The following is a 15,390-nucleotide window of genomic DNA, read 5'->3' as shown; positions in this document are numbered from 1 at the left end:
GTACCAGGCTTTCATTTTCATCGAGAAAAAAAAATGAAAGCCTGGAGGAACGCATTGGCCGCTCTGAGCTAGAAGTGGGAGTCAACCCTTTGGATGGGCGTCGCTCCAAATGATGTGATGTAGCTGCACTGGGGGGGAGCAGAGGGGGCCGGAGGTGACTGACAGATCGGTGAGATCCAATCAGGGCGTGCGCAAATCTCTACCGCGACCCGCCCCTCTAGACCGACCAGAAACCTAACACATTACTCAGGCTAGGCATGTCATAATAGGCAAGCGGCCAAACATTGTGGGAAAGTTGCAGATCTACAACAAGCTCAAAACATGTCTTGTGAATTTTATGTGTGGGGGTGGCTAGTATTGGCCCCTGGGGGACTCTGGTCAACAACATATCGTCGCTGTCGGGAGGAAACCATGCCAACTAGAAAAATTAGGTTAGGTTTTTCACAAATCAATGCTATTGAACACCATTTTGTTCGTTAGAAATATTGAACCAATGAAAAGTATTTAAAAGCGCTTCGGAGAAAATCTCAACTCCATTGGACCCTCAAACTAACTGGGAAAGCAACTAACTCCACCACCTCTCCCCCTCTCATGTAAGTATAATTGACAATATTTAAAGTCACAATACCAACTTTGATGAGGCAGTATTGATTTGTTAGTGTAATTTCCTGGAGATTTTTTTTTTTCCTGAAAAATTAACATTTTGGGAGTGGTTTCTCCCCGACAGCAGAGATGTCTAGTTTTTTAAGTGGTTAATACTTAAACTTAACTTTTGTGCCTTGTATACAGTAAAGTGCCTGCCAGACAGTCTACGGATAGGACTCACCTGTACAGCTGCCATGCTGTAGCAGCACGTAAATATTGGAGTTAAGACTATTGCTGAAGCCTCCAGTATTGATCGTGCTGCTGAAGCAAGGCTGACCACTTGTCAACACCATAGTTGGGGAAACATGACATTAGGATGCTGATGGCCTATATGAAACTGTTTTGTTTTGTTTTGACTGACTTGAGCATTGTGTGAGCAGGCTACAATATTTTACTCAATGTCGCTGTTAATTATGTGAAAGACATCTTGTGTGGTTTGTGTATTTTTGAAAAATAAAATATACTGGCTTTAATTCTCTGTGTTCCATGTTTTATTATTGTAGAGACAAATGTTTATTTTATGTTTTATTTAACAGAATATATATACTTTAAAAAAAAGCTTTAACTTGATGAGCTTAATATAAAACGTGTGACTATGATTATGTATCCAAGTTTACCATTTTATTTATTACCTGCACCTATACATGAAGAGACCAGAAAGACTGCGTGAGCAGGGGAAGAACATGGTCTGGCTGACCATCCGTACTAATCCACCTACTCGCTGTCAGACATTAGAGCCAATGTGTTAGGTTACTGTATCGAGGTAACCAATTATTTTTTGAATGACAAAGTGAAGCTTTTATAAAACCTAGTCATCCGTGGGCCTAAAGCTTGTAGTTTTGACAAGGGTATAAGCTTATAGAGGCCTGCTTAGTTGTGAAAGTTGCTATTTAATTCCTAGCGTGTCTAATGTGGCCTAATAAAATAGGCTACCATTTATAAGGCCTATATTAAAAAAGGCTATTTCCTGAAAGTCAAAGTTGCCTTTAAAAACGGTCAATTACAATTAGATGGCAAATTATTTGCGAAACATTACGTGTTTTGACCTATCTGCTTCCGCGATATCAGCCCGTTTATTTTAATATGCCTATACTTTCAAAACCTTTTTAAAGTACTCTAGTGCTCCATTTCCAAATGAAACTCCTTGTTTAAGCGGTGTTTAACTGGTGGTAAATCACGTAGTCGCAGCCGAAACTAATCTGGCATAAATCCAGCAACAATAAAGTCTAATCAGGCCTGCCAAATAAAATAGCCAGATTGGTTTGTGGCCTTTAGGATGCAGCTATGTCGGGATAAAAAAATAAAAAAATAATCTAGCCTACTATATTTATAGTTTTAGTAGCTATAGAGCTAACTGGGAAGCTAGGCCATTAAATGCTCTTTATACTTATAATTACTGCGAAATAAAGGCATGCTTATTTCGATTATCTTGTTTTCATTGACCATATTCAATTTGATGTTCATTTCCGATAGACTGGGCCCGTGCCCATTGACAAATTTGAGGCATTTATTATTTTAAATTGGGGAATACCAAAATCAATATTTGAGGTAGGCCTACTGTCCAGTAAAAGAAAAAAAGCCACCTGTTTGTCAAATCAATGGGTTATTTAGATATTTTTCTAAAATATTTCGGGTCTTGTAATTTCATATCCTCTCCTTTTAACACCACCAAGCCATGCCACCACGCAATGCATAGCCGTATACTTTAAGTAAAACGAGACATTTTTTCCCATGGTTTTGTGAAATGTATATAGGCTTAAATGCAATTCATTGTAAATGTTTAACTCATCCTCTGAATAGGCCAATTCGCCCTTTCTCTCTCTCTCTCTCTCTCACACACACACACACACACACACACACACACACACACACACACACACACACACACACACACACACACACTTGGATTTTTGAAATAATTGCAGACCGCATCCGTATATAGGCCTATATACACATCACTATATTGCAGATTAAAAGAAGGCCTATATGCAGACTATTCTGTTCACGGGTGACGGGTCTGCTAATATTTTCTCATTTAAAGGGTATGCATGCATGCCATTTATGTTGTAACTTGTGATACCGAGGACCAAGGCAAATTATATCCTATACACATAAGGTCTTATAGATATAGCCTATACCCTACAGAATTCCAATTCAAGCCACATGATAAATAAAATCCTTCGATTGCTTCAGTGTCATACAGACTGCAAATCAAATTGTGGTTGAAAATGTGCGAAATCTGGCATACAGTTGCACTGGTGTGTGTGTGTGTGTGTGTGTAAGTGTAATAGGCCACTGCATGGGGAAATTAAACTATTCTAAATGTGCCCATGCATGATGCGCGATTAACTATATTTTATCTTTTAGCATTTATGTTTTCCATATTCATTTTGGCAACTGTTCCAACCATGTGTATATCTTGACCTGCCACAAAAATGTTGTTGGGTAATACTCACCGTTCACGCACTGAATTGTGCTCTATATAGTCTATCCAGAATGTCATGCTTAATCTGTAACATTAAAAAAAATAGATTTTATTTTCATCATTTGCCCGGCAACAGTCGGCTATATAAATAGTCTACACGTGTCCCGACGTGCGTCCTGCATGACGTGCGGTCATTGCTTAAAATCTGACTCTTCCTGGGATTTCGGGTGTATTTAAAATCAGGATACAATCAATATTATAAAGCCATTAACAATCTCTATTTCGGTCTATTTGGTACAACCCTAAATTGCCTTTAAACCGAGGGTAACATTGCAGGAAAAAGGGGTAATCCTATATCTGCCCGTGCCGAGGATTCAAGAAATCATCAAATGTGCATGGATAATAGGGGGAGACGGGGGAAATAAATCAGTCCCATGATCCATGCAACAAACAAGTCGGCTGCTATTTACCCTGTGTGTGTATGATATGTTGTCTGCATGTCATGGCTATGCTGCTAAAACATCTCTCGGGCCATTATGCAACGGTGGTAACCTTGGAGAGGTTGCAGCATCACTCCAGTGATGATGACGCGCCATACAGGAAAGCGAAGCATCAACATTTACAGCATGGAGTATTCTATTCATCAATTTCCATGCGCATAGAGGCCTATATTTGTGAATCTATAGGCCTGTAAGTAGGCTATACCATGCTGGAATAAAAGACAGTGACATATAGGCTACATTTCACAGATTTTATTATACAACATATTATGTAACAGGGATTAAATCTACATTGTCTTACTAAATGAAAGTGAAAATGAATTATAGGCATATGGTTATATGCCATACCTGCACGCTGGATAGGTGGAAGCCTTAGGCTATATGGAATGCATCATCTACACTTTGAAACATGAAAGGCGAGAGAGCTATATACAACTCTCTTCAGTGCAATTCTACGGCGTTATAGATTGAGTTAAACCACTTCCAACTGCCCATAAAATCGACAGTGGTGTGTATTAGGTTCAGGATACAATCGTGGCACGCGCTCATCAAATATGTGCTGGCGACAACCGCTTCTCGCCAATAGAGGCCAACGTCAGCGAGGTGCGAGGAGAGGACCGTCAGGCAGGCTTCGGCCAGCGAGGACACGCAGCCGGACGCCGCGGTCAGGTTGCCCGGCTGCAAGAGCAGCAGGGACGGCAGGGACATGCTCACGAACACGATGACGGTCTTGAGGACACCGAGCCACGGGGTCGTCGCGCCGCGGTACCCGCCGCTCTCGTGGGGAACGGAGATCTTGTCCACCTCTCGGAGCGTGAGCGAGTCCCATTTTTGAACGTCGAAGTTGCGCACCAGAGGGCCGACGTCCAAGTCCGTGCGAGAGGGCAGCGGGGTTTCCCTGACGACCCGCAGCTTGTCCCTGAACTCCTGCATCCGCTCCAGAAAGCAGAGAGGGTCGGACACATTCCTGAATGACTCCGCGATGCTGAGCGCCCTGCTCTGCTCCTCCAGCGCAGCGCTCAGTTTGTTGATCTCCGGATCGTAGGCTTGCAAAACGACCAATTTCAACGTCTCAAAATCGGAGAGAATCTCGTTCTTTTTGTGGTCAAGGCCGCTGGTTAGTTTATCGAAGTAATCTCTTACTTTTTCTGCGTCCCTAGAGACCAACTGAAGCGCCTTTTTCTTACTGGCTTCCAGCGATTCCAGGCACGACAGTATATCTGCGTTATGCCAGCTCTCCACCCCTTGGAATAGCTCCTCAAAGGCAGCTTTCTCTTGTTCATATGCATCTTCCAGAGCACAGAATGTGTGTCCTTTATGGTCACCTGTTGTAGCACAAAACCCACAGATGAGTTTTAAGTCTGTGGCACAGAATATATTAAGTGGCTGACCGCTGTGCAGTTTACAAAATGACATCCTTGGCAAAACTCTGATTTTGTTGTACTTCTCCACTATTCCACGAAGAGAATAATTAATCTGCAGGCTATTTGCGCCATTGTGCGGCGTCTCTTTGCGGCAGGTGGGACATTTGAAAGGTGTTCGCCAAGCTGGACTTCTGCTCCCCTCCAAAATCCCTTCCAAGCATTTCTTGCAGAAACTATGTGAACACAGGAGAACTCGTGGGTCGTCGAAGAGACAGCAGCAGATCGGGCATGTCAGGTCCTCTTCCAGAAGCTCCATGTTACATTCTGTAAAAGACATCGATGCGCGAAAACGTTAGTTTTGAACAGCAAAAAGATCAAACATAACAGGCTAAGGTTCGGCTGCTTGCCACGGCATAAAACAAACACTCCGTCACTGTCACACGATAGTATACCCACCCAAGAGAGACGTTATACCGCGTTTGGAAAAGGGCAATAAACATAACGGCAAATTACGCACGATCATGTAGCATGCAGGCAGCCCAGATGATATACAGATCTGATCCATTGGTTTGTTCAGCTCTCTTCAGAACCGAAATTCATCGCCATAACCGCAAAAAAAGGATACATGGTGAAAATGTGTTGTCAGCTCCGCAAGCCGTTCCCTTTTTCCATGATCTGACTAGCAGTAGCATACTCTCCTGCTTTCTGACATCCACTGACTGCAGACTCTGTATTCAGAGACCACGATCAAGCGCTGTAGCCTACGTTATAAACCACGTCAGACTGTTTATATAGTCTATTTCTCAATGTTAAAAAGGTACAGATTGCGTTTGGGATCGTCTTGCTTTGCATTGCTTTGGGAAGAAGGGGGGGAAAGAAAAAAAGCAGGAGGCTCGCCAGCGACACGGTGTGTCACCGCAGTCAAGAAAGCTATGTGACAAATTACCGACAAATCGAGTTCGCGTTACTGTTGGTCCTAGTTGTTGGCAAGGTGTGAGGAATGCTGTGACAGATTTTGCAAGCGCATAGTAACATGCAACTACTGGACCAAAAAAATCACTCACCAGCTGCTGAGACGCGCACAGTGCAACGCAATCATGGCGCTTCTTGTTGCTGTGCAGACTTCGCCCTTTCCGGGGAAAAATTAACCATTTCAGTGCTGCCTGGGAGGGCTTGGATGAAACTTTACATCTTCATTTCCCATGCAGGTTTAAACGTTGCGAAGACAACAGTGCGTGCCAGCACGAGTGGTTTGTATGCTTGGAACTCATGAATTCGTTTATTGTTTACCATTTGGCATGTTTGCGTTTTAATCCCAGTGCCATCAAAAGCAGAGGATCCCTGCAAGTTAGATGGGGGAGGGGCTGTTGCTATGCAAAGCGTTGCATCGTCAAAGAGACTCGACTAGGTTGGTAGTCCCACAGGCTCCCACTTTGCCATCATCATCATCATCATCATCATCATCACACATTCAAACAAGCATTTCCCGTCCCACTTATGACTTTTTGGATACTCGTGGTCACGGATACTCACTCGCTAAAGGTAAACACAATAAAAGATGCAAGTGAAGAAGAGTACACCCAAGACACTTTCAGTCTCAGATCATTGCTGATTGCTGACCCAGCCACTGCCCACTACTACCCATTTCAGTCAGTCAAAAACAAGTAAACAACTCATTTGAGGACTTGGGGAGGATGTTCGTTGTCGTTGTGAATGTGCATCATCCACATAGGGACGCTGAGTGTGTACTGTGCCCTCCCTTGGTAAACACTATTAAACGCTTTCCAAAAACTCGCCCCCGCCCCAGTTTGCGGGGGGATTATGTAACATTACGGGTCGATAACCAATAGTTACTTAGTCACGTGTAGAAATGTTGACCTTGATTTTCTTCCCTTGTTTCCATGCCATCAGGAGCAAAACTGCCTATCTTAGCAAGCAATGTGATTGGGCGCGTTGGGTAGATGGGTTTAACTTTAGTCGGTAGCATTTAGATTGACCGCAGGGTGTCGCTGTTTTGGAGTGGCGCGTTGTTTTTATGCTAAGTGTTTCCGGATGTTGTCGTGTGCAGCATCATCATCATCAGCCCTCTCAGAGAAAGAAAAATGGCTGCCATGTTTACGTGTTGTCTAGGCTGCTGCGGAGATGGAGGTTCGGGCCACATACCCCTCAAAGAAATGCCCACCGTTCAATTAGATACACACCACATGGGTAAGTATTTATGCTGTCTCTATCTCACACTGTGTGGAGTCAATCAGACAGTCAACTAGATGAGTCTGTGCTTGGTTTGGTAGGTGTAACTACTTGCTAACGCTAGCTCCTGTTAGCGTCGAAAAATTACCCTAGTCTTAACCCTAACCGGCTGAGTTGGCGTAAAAATATAAAATGTCATAACACCCCCAGCGAAATATATTACTCTAACGTCATCCCTTAATTGGGCGAAGAATGTATAGACAACAAATAAGGAAAGGAAACGCATCTAACTTGTAGTTAGACCACCACACACTCGGAAGACTGTATGTGTAGTCTGTTGCAGGTGAGGTCGTCCATAATTCATAATAGACAGACACTATCTATTTTCTCCTTTTTTCCTATTCCATCTTAGCTTTTATTCAAGTAGTATATTGCATTTGTTTTCTTCATGGTTACAGTGGTTGGGCCACCATTAGCCCCACAAGCAGAACCCAAATGGTACTAAAGTTCTGGCATTTGGTAGACTTTACCCCATTGGGTCCTATTCCACGGTCGGGTGCCACCTGGTACCGAACAGAAATAAACATAAATACGTCGGATACGTCGTTGCGGCGCCGTTTGAGGGCTTCTGTTTGTTTGAGTTATTCTGAATGTGTGAACTATAAGTACCTATAAATACCGCTGCGAATTCTCCTGTGCCGCGGAAGCCGTTAAGTATTTTTAATCTATGTTTGATTAAAAATGTCGCTTCTTCCTACCTTGTTTATTGACACCTCATTGTACCGCCTATCTGGCTAGCTAGTGGTGCTATAGCTATGACGTTAGCCGGCAAAGCCAACCGCACATCGGGAGGCGGTACAATAAACGGTAAATAAACAAGAGGAAATCAAAGCGACATTTTTAATCAAACATGGATTAAAAATACTTAACGGCTTCCGCGACACAGGAGATATTCTCAGAGGTATGTATAGGTACTTATAGTTCGCACATTCGAAAACCATAACAGGAAAAAATGTAGTAATACCGCGCAGACGGACTAAACGAGGAGTTTGTTTATATCCGCGTTCCAACAATTGCATTAGAAAATGTTGTAATGTCGAGGAACCCTACATAAAGCGATCATCCAAATTTCATAAAAGCTTTATGGAGGGTTCCGAGAGGGGCTAGGCCACCATTAGATAGCATTTCCAGTTACAAAACATAAGTTAGGCAAGATCACCTCATCTGTTATCAGATGGAAGCAGCACATGTGTAATTAAATATAATGGACCGTGTTAAGTTTGGAGAGTTTGAGTAAAGTCTAAACTTTGATCAGATTTTAAATGTAAATGTATGTGACATGGTTAGACTTTAAATAAATTGTTTATTGAGTGGCATTCTTTTCCCTTTTTCATGCTTCCAATTATGAAGTTCTGCAACATTATTTGGATTGTCTCCCATTCAGGCACAGATGTTGTTATTGTCAAAAGTGGACGTCGGATATGCGGCACTGGGGGTTGTCTTGCCAATGCTCCGCTACATCAGAATAAGAGTTATTTTGAGTTCAAGATCCAGTCTACTGGTAAGCTACAGCTGCTGATCTACTATTTCTGTTCCCCAAGCCCATCCTGAAGTTCACTTATTCATGTTTTGAATAGGGCTATAGGCCAATTATTTGTTTCAGTTCATTCAACCTGTTAGCTAGTGACGTGCACTCTAGGAGACATTTTATACTTCTTTGTGCAACAGTATTGCCCGCAGAAAACAGCTGATATAAAAGTTCACATCAAGTCACACATCATGTCTCTCGGATGTGACTGTTCTGTTGTGAGCTGAGGCCTCATTCATACACATCAAATCAAACGAACATGCTCTGTTCCGTCCGTGTTTCATGTTACACCTAAATGCTTTTCCAATGGAAGTCAAACCACGTGACTTCCATTGGAAAAGCATTGAGGCGGCCATGAAACACAGAAGGAAGAAGAATGTTCGTCCGATGTGTGTACGAGGCCTCAGAGGCTTGCGTTGCGCGACATCATCGCGGTGTGATATAGATAGGCCTGTCACATAATCGACTGATTGCAATTAATATCTCATCAGTTAATTTAAGTTATCTGTCATACCTGCAGGCCTAAAAGTCAAACGGAAGTTATTATTTATGTTCCAATGTGCAATGGCAAAAACACAATTAATCCATTAATAACAAATGCACGACAATCATCAAGGACAATGTCCATGATCGTGACAGCCCTAGCCATTGACTGTTGGCTGTAAATGGAACACAACTGATTTCTCAGTCACATTCAACATCTTTCCCTCTTGTGCCCTGTGTCTAGGTATATGGGGAATCGGTGTGGCCACTCAGAAAGTGAATCTTAATCAAGTACCAATGGGCAGAGACACAAACAGCCTGGTTCTGAGGCACGATGGTTCAGTGTATCACAATAATGAGGAGAAGAACCGTCTACCTGCAAACAGCCTGCCTCAGGAGGGGGACATTGTGGTGAGTACAGCAACGGCATATCACTGCTTATCCTAGACCAGTGGATTTCAACATAGTGTCTTATCTGGGGACCCCCCGGGGTGTTCCAGGTGGTCACCAACCAGTTGTGTAACGTAAGGCTGTCAACACATTATTCCATATTCGAATATTCCTTTTGAATATTCAAACAAATACATTTCAACTATAAAAATTAAGGTTACAATTAAAATCAAATAAACAATCTTCCGCATTCTCACAAGACTGGCCGCATATACTGTAAGTGGCAGTTGGCCTCGAAAGAGGCAAAGCAGAAGTCTCCCCTCATGGCTTTGAAGATCGGCGAGCTGATCTACAATTGAATTTCACAATGTGTCGCTGATTCAACACGTGGTTTATGGATTAGCTGTGTTTGCCATGGGACATCATGTGACGGATACATACAGCTGCCTCGCTGTAAACACAGACTTCACGACGCAGACACACACACGCGCACACACACACACACACACACACACACACACACACACACACTCGAAAGCACACACATTTAATGATGAATTGTCCCTATTGAATGAAAGATGACTTATTTATAAAATATGTTAGGTGTGAATTTAGAATTATAGAGGACAATTATCATTTATTAAGGAGTATTTGTCTTATTAGTTTAAAAAGCAGGTGGGTAGCGCACATCCAGTTCTTTGCTGGTGCTGGACAAAAGGTACATACATACAGAGAAGGAGTGGTCCGCACACAGTCTTTGCTCCAACAGTGTTGTGTTACTTAAAACACCATTCTCAATCACCTGATGAAGGCCGTTCACGGCCGAAACGTTGTGTCCTGATTGAGAATGGTGTTTTAACACAATAAACACTGTTGGAGCAAATACTGTGTGCGGACCACTCCTCTGTATATTTGTCTTATTAGCCAGGGATCCTTTGAAAAATAATATACTTTTGAAAATCATAAGTGTGTGTGGTAACTTAACTTCACTGATATTTTAATTACTCAGTCATAACATCTTTATGGGTTCTATGCTAAAAAGTATCTACTGTAGATGTATTCAGGTGCATATATACTGATATGGTACTTTGCCATAGCCATTGACATTGAAGTATTATTTGTCCATCCATCCAGATGGCCAGAAAGAACTTAAACGTTAACATTAAACATGCAATAAACTAAATGTATTGAATCACTTGAGAACACAATGCCCAAAGGGTGGTTGGACAACTATATCATTTGATAATTGCAAGATTAATGGAAGTGATGTCATGTTTTAAGAGTGCATCAAGTGATCATCTTGTTTTCCTTGTTCTGTTTTTCTCAAGGGTATCACGTATGATCATGTGGAACTGAATTTGTATTTGAATGGGAAAAACATGCATTGTCCCGCTTCAGGGATCCGAGGCACTGTGTTCCCAGTAGTATATGGTAAGTAATTCTGTTAACACCTCAATGACGATTTCTATTCATTGATACAGGTAGGTTATTTATTATTGGCCTGAAGTGTCATTCACATTGAGCACGATAACTATGACAATAACTAATTTATACGATCATGAACAACACGTTCTGTAAACAGTGACACAAATATGCTGCACACTCCAGCTGTGTTTGAGCCTGAAGCTGGATTCATACATCAGCGTTCAACGGGTCACGCATCGAAAATAGTCGATCTACAAGCTCTCAGCGTGACGCTTTGCGAGGTTGTAGATCGGAGATGGTGAATATAAAACCATGATGTAAATAAAAAGCCTTGTGATAGGCCTTGTGACAGCAGTGTTTACGTAGCCTAATGAATGTATAAAATATAACCATCCCGTGGCGCGCTCTGCCTGCATGCCTCTGGGCTGCCTGTCAGCCTGTGTGTCACTCGATGTGGTTAGTAGAAAGCAGGCAGAGATGGCCACAACTCATTGTATTCTGGGACTGGAAGCGTCATTCATTCATTCAAACCTTTATTTATTCTCAAAAGACATTGAGATCACCCTCGTTTGCAGTGTCGTCGAGATACGCATAATACAACATTTCAAAGCAATAAACAAGAACAGAACGGCAACATTCGAATAGGGTTGCGTGAAGGGGGAGCTACCTGGTTCTTGTTCTTGCACATGGGTGACTGGTCTATCTGGCAGCCCGTTACTGTCAACTAGCAACTTAGCGTTTTCATAAAGTGTGCGTTCTAGTGTAAAGGGTAAACAAAAAATGCAACGGGACTTTACCATTTTCTCTGGCGACCGTTCTCGTGTTTAAAGGTGGCTTAATTTGCTTGGCACTCTAGTGCCTTTATTCTACCCATTGCATTGATTATGACTCATGTGTATTACTATTAACCCACCTGTGACATCTTTGGACTGAGGCCGATTCTAAAAATGCCTTGAAAACCTGACCTAAGTTTTCTGGAAAAACTTAAAATATTTATATAGCAGCATCAAATATTAAAAAAAATGAATACTGTACAGAACCCCAAGAGGGGTTCCCGTCTAGAAGGGTTATAACACCAAAAGCAGGGGTTACCGCCCAAAATGGGTTAACCCATTATGAGGCAGATTCTACATTTGTCTTCTAAATCACAGTTTTCATGTCAAGGATGTGAAAGGGTATTTGGCCACCGAACCCACATCCCAAATTGTGTTCCAGGGACCCCCAGTTTCACAATGGTTATGGTATTGCCAATACTGCCAACTTGAGTACTAACTAAATCATATGTATCATGTATGTATGACAAACATACATTTTATACATACATGGATGCTGACATCAAAATGTACCATGGCCAGCCTAGTCCATGAGATTATTTAACCTTTAGATGGCAGCAAATTTACAAAAGTGGCATAGGGAAAAGTCACTGGAGAAACGAAACTAACTTTTAAACATTAATGACTTTGTAATGCTGACATAATTGTCAGCAAGAGAAGTGGAGGATGGGAAAATTACTTGTTAAAACTATTAGAATGGTAGTAGTATGGGCTAGAGGCTATGCTGTATGGTTCTATTGGAGGTTATACTTGTCTGACAGCTCTTAGCCATTAATAGTAGCATATTCTTGGTTATAATAAAAAGGGGTTTTGTGAAAAAAAAGTCACAAGCTCTATATTCTGATAGTAATCATTGCTATAGTGTTTGTTCAGTAACAGGTGGTATCCCAATCTCTCCAACTCTAATAAACTAAAAATATATTTGTAAGTTCGTTGCCATTTTCAGCCAACACATTATTGATTGTCTAAAAAATCCAATCCAGACCGACCCACCCGTCAAATAATGGACCCGTTGCCCGCCCTATTACCCGTGATTACATAAATAGCCTATAGACACAAGTCACTCAATTCTTAAGTTATTTTGTGATTTTTATATAATCTCACCCAACGGCCCATTTCAGGACTCTATCCTGTATGAGTTCTCTCTTCCCGTTTGGATCATTTTTTATCTCAACCTGAAAATGCATTTTCTGATTACTAAAGAGTAAACCGAAAAGACAGGCAATCCTGTCACTGAACAAATACTGTATCAAAATTATTACAGAATATAGAACCTCTTTTTTTTTAAAGGGTTGTTATAAAAAGCATGTTGTGTACACGTTAACATCATTTAGTTTAGAGTACTATCAAACACTGAGAAGCAAAATAAGCTTTTTTTTAAATTTCTGCATTCACTGACTCAAAGTGAACTCTTATTCTTATGTTTGTAAATCAAAATCTTACTGAGAACTGATTTTGTTATTTAACCAATTAACAAGAGGCAGTATATTGTGCTTAATTGGATCTTCATAATGGATCTTTTTTACATTTTCTGTAAGAGTTTGATATGTTTAATACATTTTCTAGAATGTTTTAGAGAATAAATACTGCATACAATTATATGATGACATCTAATTTATTACATAAATTCCGAGATCTGTTTCTGACCTTTGTTCACGATTCTTTTCTTTTTCTCCGTTCTAGTGGACGACAGTGCCATCTTAGACTGCCAATTTAGCGACTTCTATCACACCGCTCCTCAAGGCTTTGAGAAGATCCTGTTTGAACAACAAATCTTCTAATATGAGCAGCACCTAAGTTCCCTCCCGCTTATTTTCCTCCTCCTCCTCCTCCTCTCCCACACACATGCACTACACCAGCGACTCTCAACCTGTGGCCCATGAGGATTTATTACAAGTGGGCCCCCCAAATAATTGGCAAAACTGAGATTATGGTATGTTTACATTTCTTTAAAAACTTGGAAAAAAAAGTTTTTCATTGTGATGAATTGGAACTTTTAAAGCATATTAATGCAATCCGGAACACAATCAATTGATTGATCATTAAATAAATAAACATGCTCTGAGAATGCGCCCGCCATCATCTGACACAGCAGCCGACGGACGGCAACCTACTTTGAGATTTTCCAAAGTCCGACCCGATCCACAAATAGATTGAGAACCGCTGCAGTACACACAACCTCTTATCACCGTGACCAGTTTGACATTGATTGGATCAAGTCTTTATGTCTGCCTTTGATTGTCTCAGTCTTATTATCCACTGATTAGTCATTTTGCTGCTGCTCTCTGTTGAAGTTATAGGTTAACCTTGATAAAAAATGGTAGATCTGATTGGCTGAAAGGCTGTCGGCCGAAGAAAGATGGTGACGTTTGCGCTTATTACCGTTTTGCAGTAGTAATCGTGTTCTATTGAAATCTTCCTGTTTTCTGCTTTCTCAGATGTGTATGCTATCTCTTTCAGGAAGTGTTGTGAGTCCAATGGTAAAGAATATTCCCATTTGTCAGGACCAGAAGCCATGTTTTCATCATTGACATGATTTATACTTATTGTCCATTTAATTTGGGGAGGTAATATCTGAATGTAAATGCCAGGTTCACCCAGATTTATTTATATGTATTTGATTCATAGATTAAAATCTATATTTCGCTTGGGTATATTTTCTTTCATTTTTATTGCCTGCGTCGACTTGTGACAAATCAGTCACTCACTATTGTACCAGCTTTAAACTGGCACATCATACTGTATGTGTTTGTATGTGTCTAAGTAATTATTTTAGATGTTTGCAATTACTGGTAAGGTTGGCTAGAAGTCCAGAGATTTAAATCATATTTTAGGATCAGAGGTTGAATGAATGATTTGTTATACAAAGAGGTGGCACCGAAAAGGTCTAGGTTGAAGCCCAAGCTTATTTTGCCTAGCCTTTATACTTGTATCAGTATTGAGTTGAAATTGTAAATGTTACCACGGTGAATTTTTGCTTTAATATTGGACACTAATATTTAAATTGTTTTTTAAATCACCATATAGCCTACTAAAATTGTTTCAACATGATTTTTTTTTTGTCTTTTGTATGGGGTATTTATTCAAAATAAAATAACATTTGCGAACATTTTTCTCTGACCAGAGATATATACATTTCTATTCTATATCTATTATATTGGCTTTGCATTTCCACTACTGAGGTGAGAAAGTTGTAATTGATATTTCAAATGCGTTTTTGTTTGCACTAATAATGTTGATGTATAAGCAAATCTTAATATTACTGTTGACTTATTAAAAATGTGTGTCTGGAAGTAACCTTGTCTTTCTTGAGAGCTGCATTTCAAATGCATTGTCTTTTTTAGCAGTTTTTCCACATTTAGAATTTATCAGTAGGCCTATCAGTAATTCGCAAAGACCCACAGGGCCAAGGGTCCCCAGAAAAACAAGTTAAATATAATGTATCAGAAAAAAAATCACTTTAACCTTATGCATCTGCTATTTTCAAAGATTTTGAATATTATTTTTTACCGGTAATAATTTAAATACATTCAGATGGTGGTCCGAC

The 15,390-nt window shown here is 40.8% G+C and overlaps 2 protein-coding genes across 2 annotated transcripts; one reads left to right on the top strand and one right to left on the bottom strand.

Moving 5' to 3' along the window:
- Positions 1 to 3,813: 3,813 nt before the first annotated feature.
- On the bottom strand, positions 3,814 to 6,402 carry trim13 (tripartite motif containing 13). The gene is made up of 2 exons (XM_080785675.1): positions 5,999 to 6,402; positions 3,814 to 5,258 (listed from the first exon to the last, which is right to left on the bottom strand). The coding sequence occupies exon 2, from the start codon at positions 5,248 to 5,250 to the stop codon at positions 4,012 to 4,014; it is 1,239 nt and encodes a 412-aa protein (XP_080641801.1). The 5' UTR covers positions 5,251 to 5,258; positions 5,999 to 6,402; the 3' UTR covers positions 3,814 to 4,011.
- A 601-nt stretch (positions 6,403 to 7,003) lies between these two features.
- LOC308331160 (SPRY domain-containing protein 7) lies at positions 7,004 to 15,136 on the top strand. Its single transcript, XM_080786388.1, has 5 exons — positions 7,004 to 7,142; positions 8,569 to 8,685; positions 9,440 to 9,606; positions 10,914 to 11,016; positions 13,527 to 15,136. The coding sequence occupies exons 1-5, from the start codon at positions 7,037 to 7,039 to the stop codon at positions 13,622 to 13,624; spliced, it is 591 nt and encodes a 196-aa protein (XP_080642514.1). The 5' UTR covers positions 7,004 to 7,036; the 3' UTR covers positions 13,625 to 15,136.
- The last annotated feature ends 254 nt before the right edge of the window (positions 15,137 to 15,390 follow it).

This window comes from Protomyctophum bolini (assembly GCF_963924005.1).
Source record: "Protomyctophum bolini genome assembly, chromosome: 16".
Lineage (NCBI taxonomy): Eukaryota > Metazoa > Chordata > Actinopteri > Myctophiformes > Myctophidae > Protomyctophum > Protomyctophum bolini.
The sequence above is the reverse complement of the archived record's forward strand: the minus strand, read 5'-3'. Positions and strand labels throughout refer to the sequence as shown.

Excerpts from the sequence above, each read along its gene's own strand:
- LOC308331160 (XM_080786388.1), top strand. The coding sequence starts at position 7,037 with ATGGCTGCCATGTTTACGTGTTGTCTAGGCTGCTGCGGAGATGGAGGT. Across the intron at positions 8,686-9,439 it reads GTTCAAGATCCAGTCTACTG|GTATATGGGGAATCGGTGTG; the intron begins GTAAGCTACAGC and ends CCCTGTGTCTAG. Across the intron at positions 9,607-10,913 it reads CTCAGGAGGGGGACATTGTG|GGTATCACGTATGATCATGT; the intron begins GTGAGTACAGCA and ends GTTTTTCTCAAG.
- trim13 (XM_080785675.1), bottom strand. The coding sequence starts at position 5,250 with ATGGAGCTTCTGGAAGAGGACCTGACATGCCCGATCTGCTGCTGTCTC.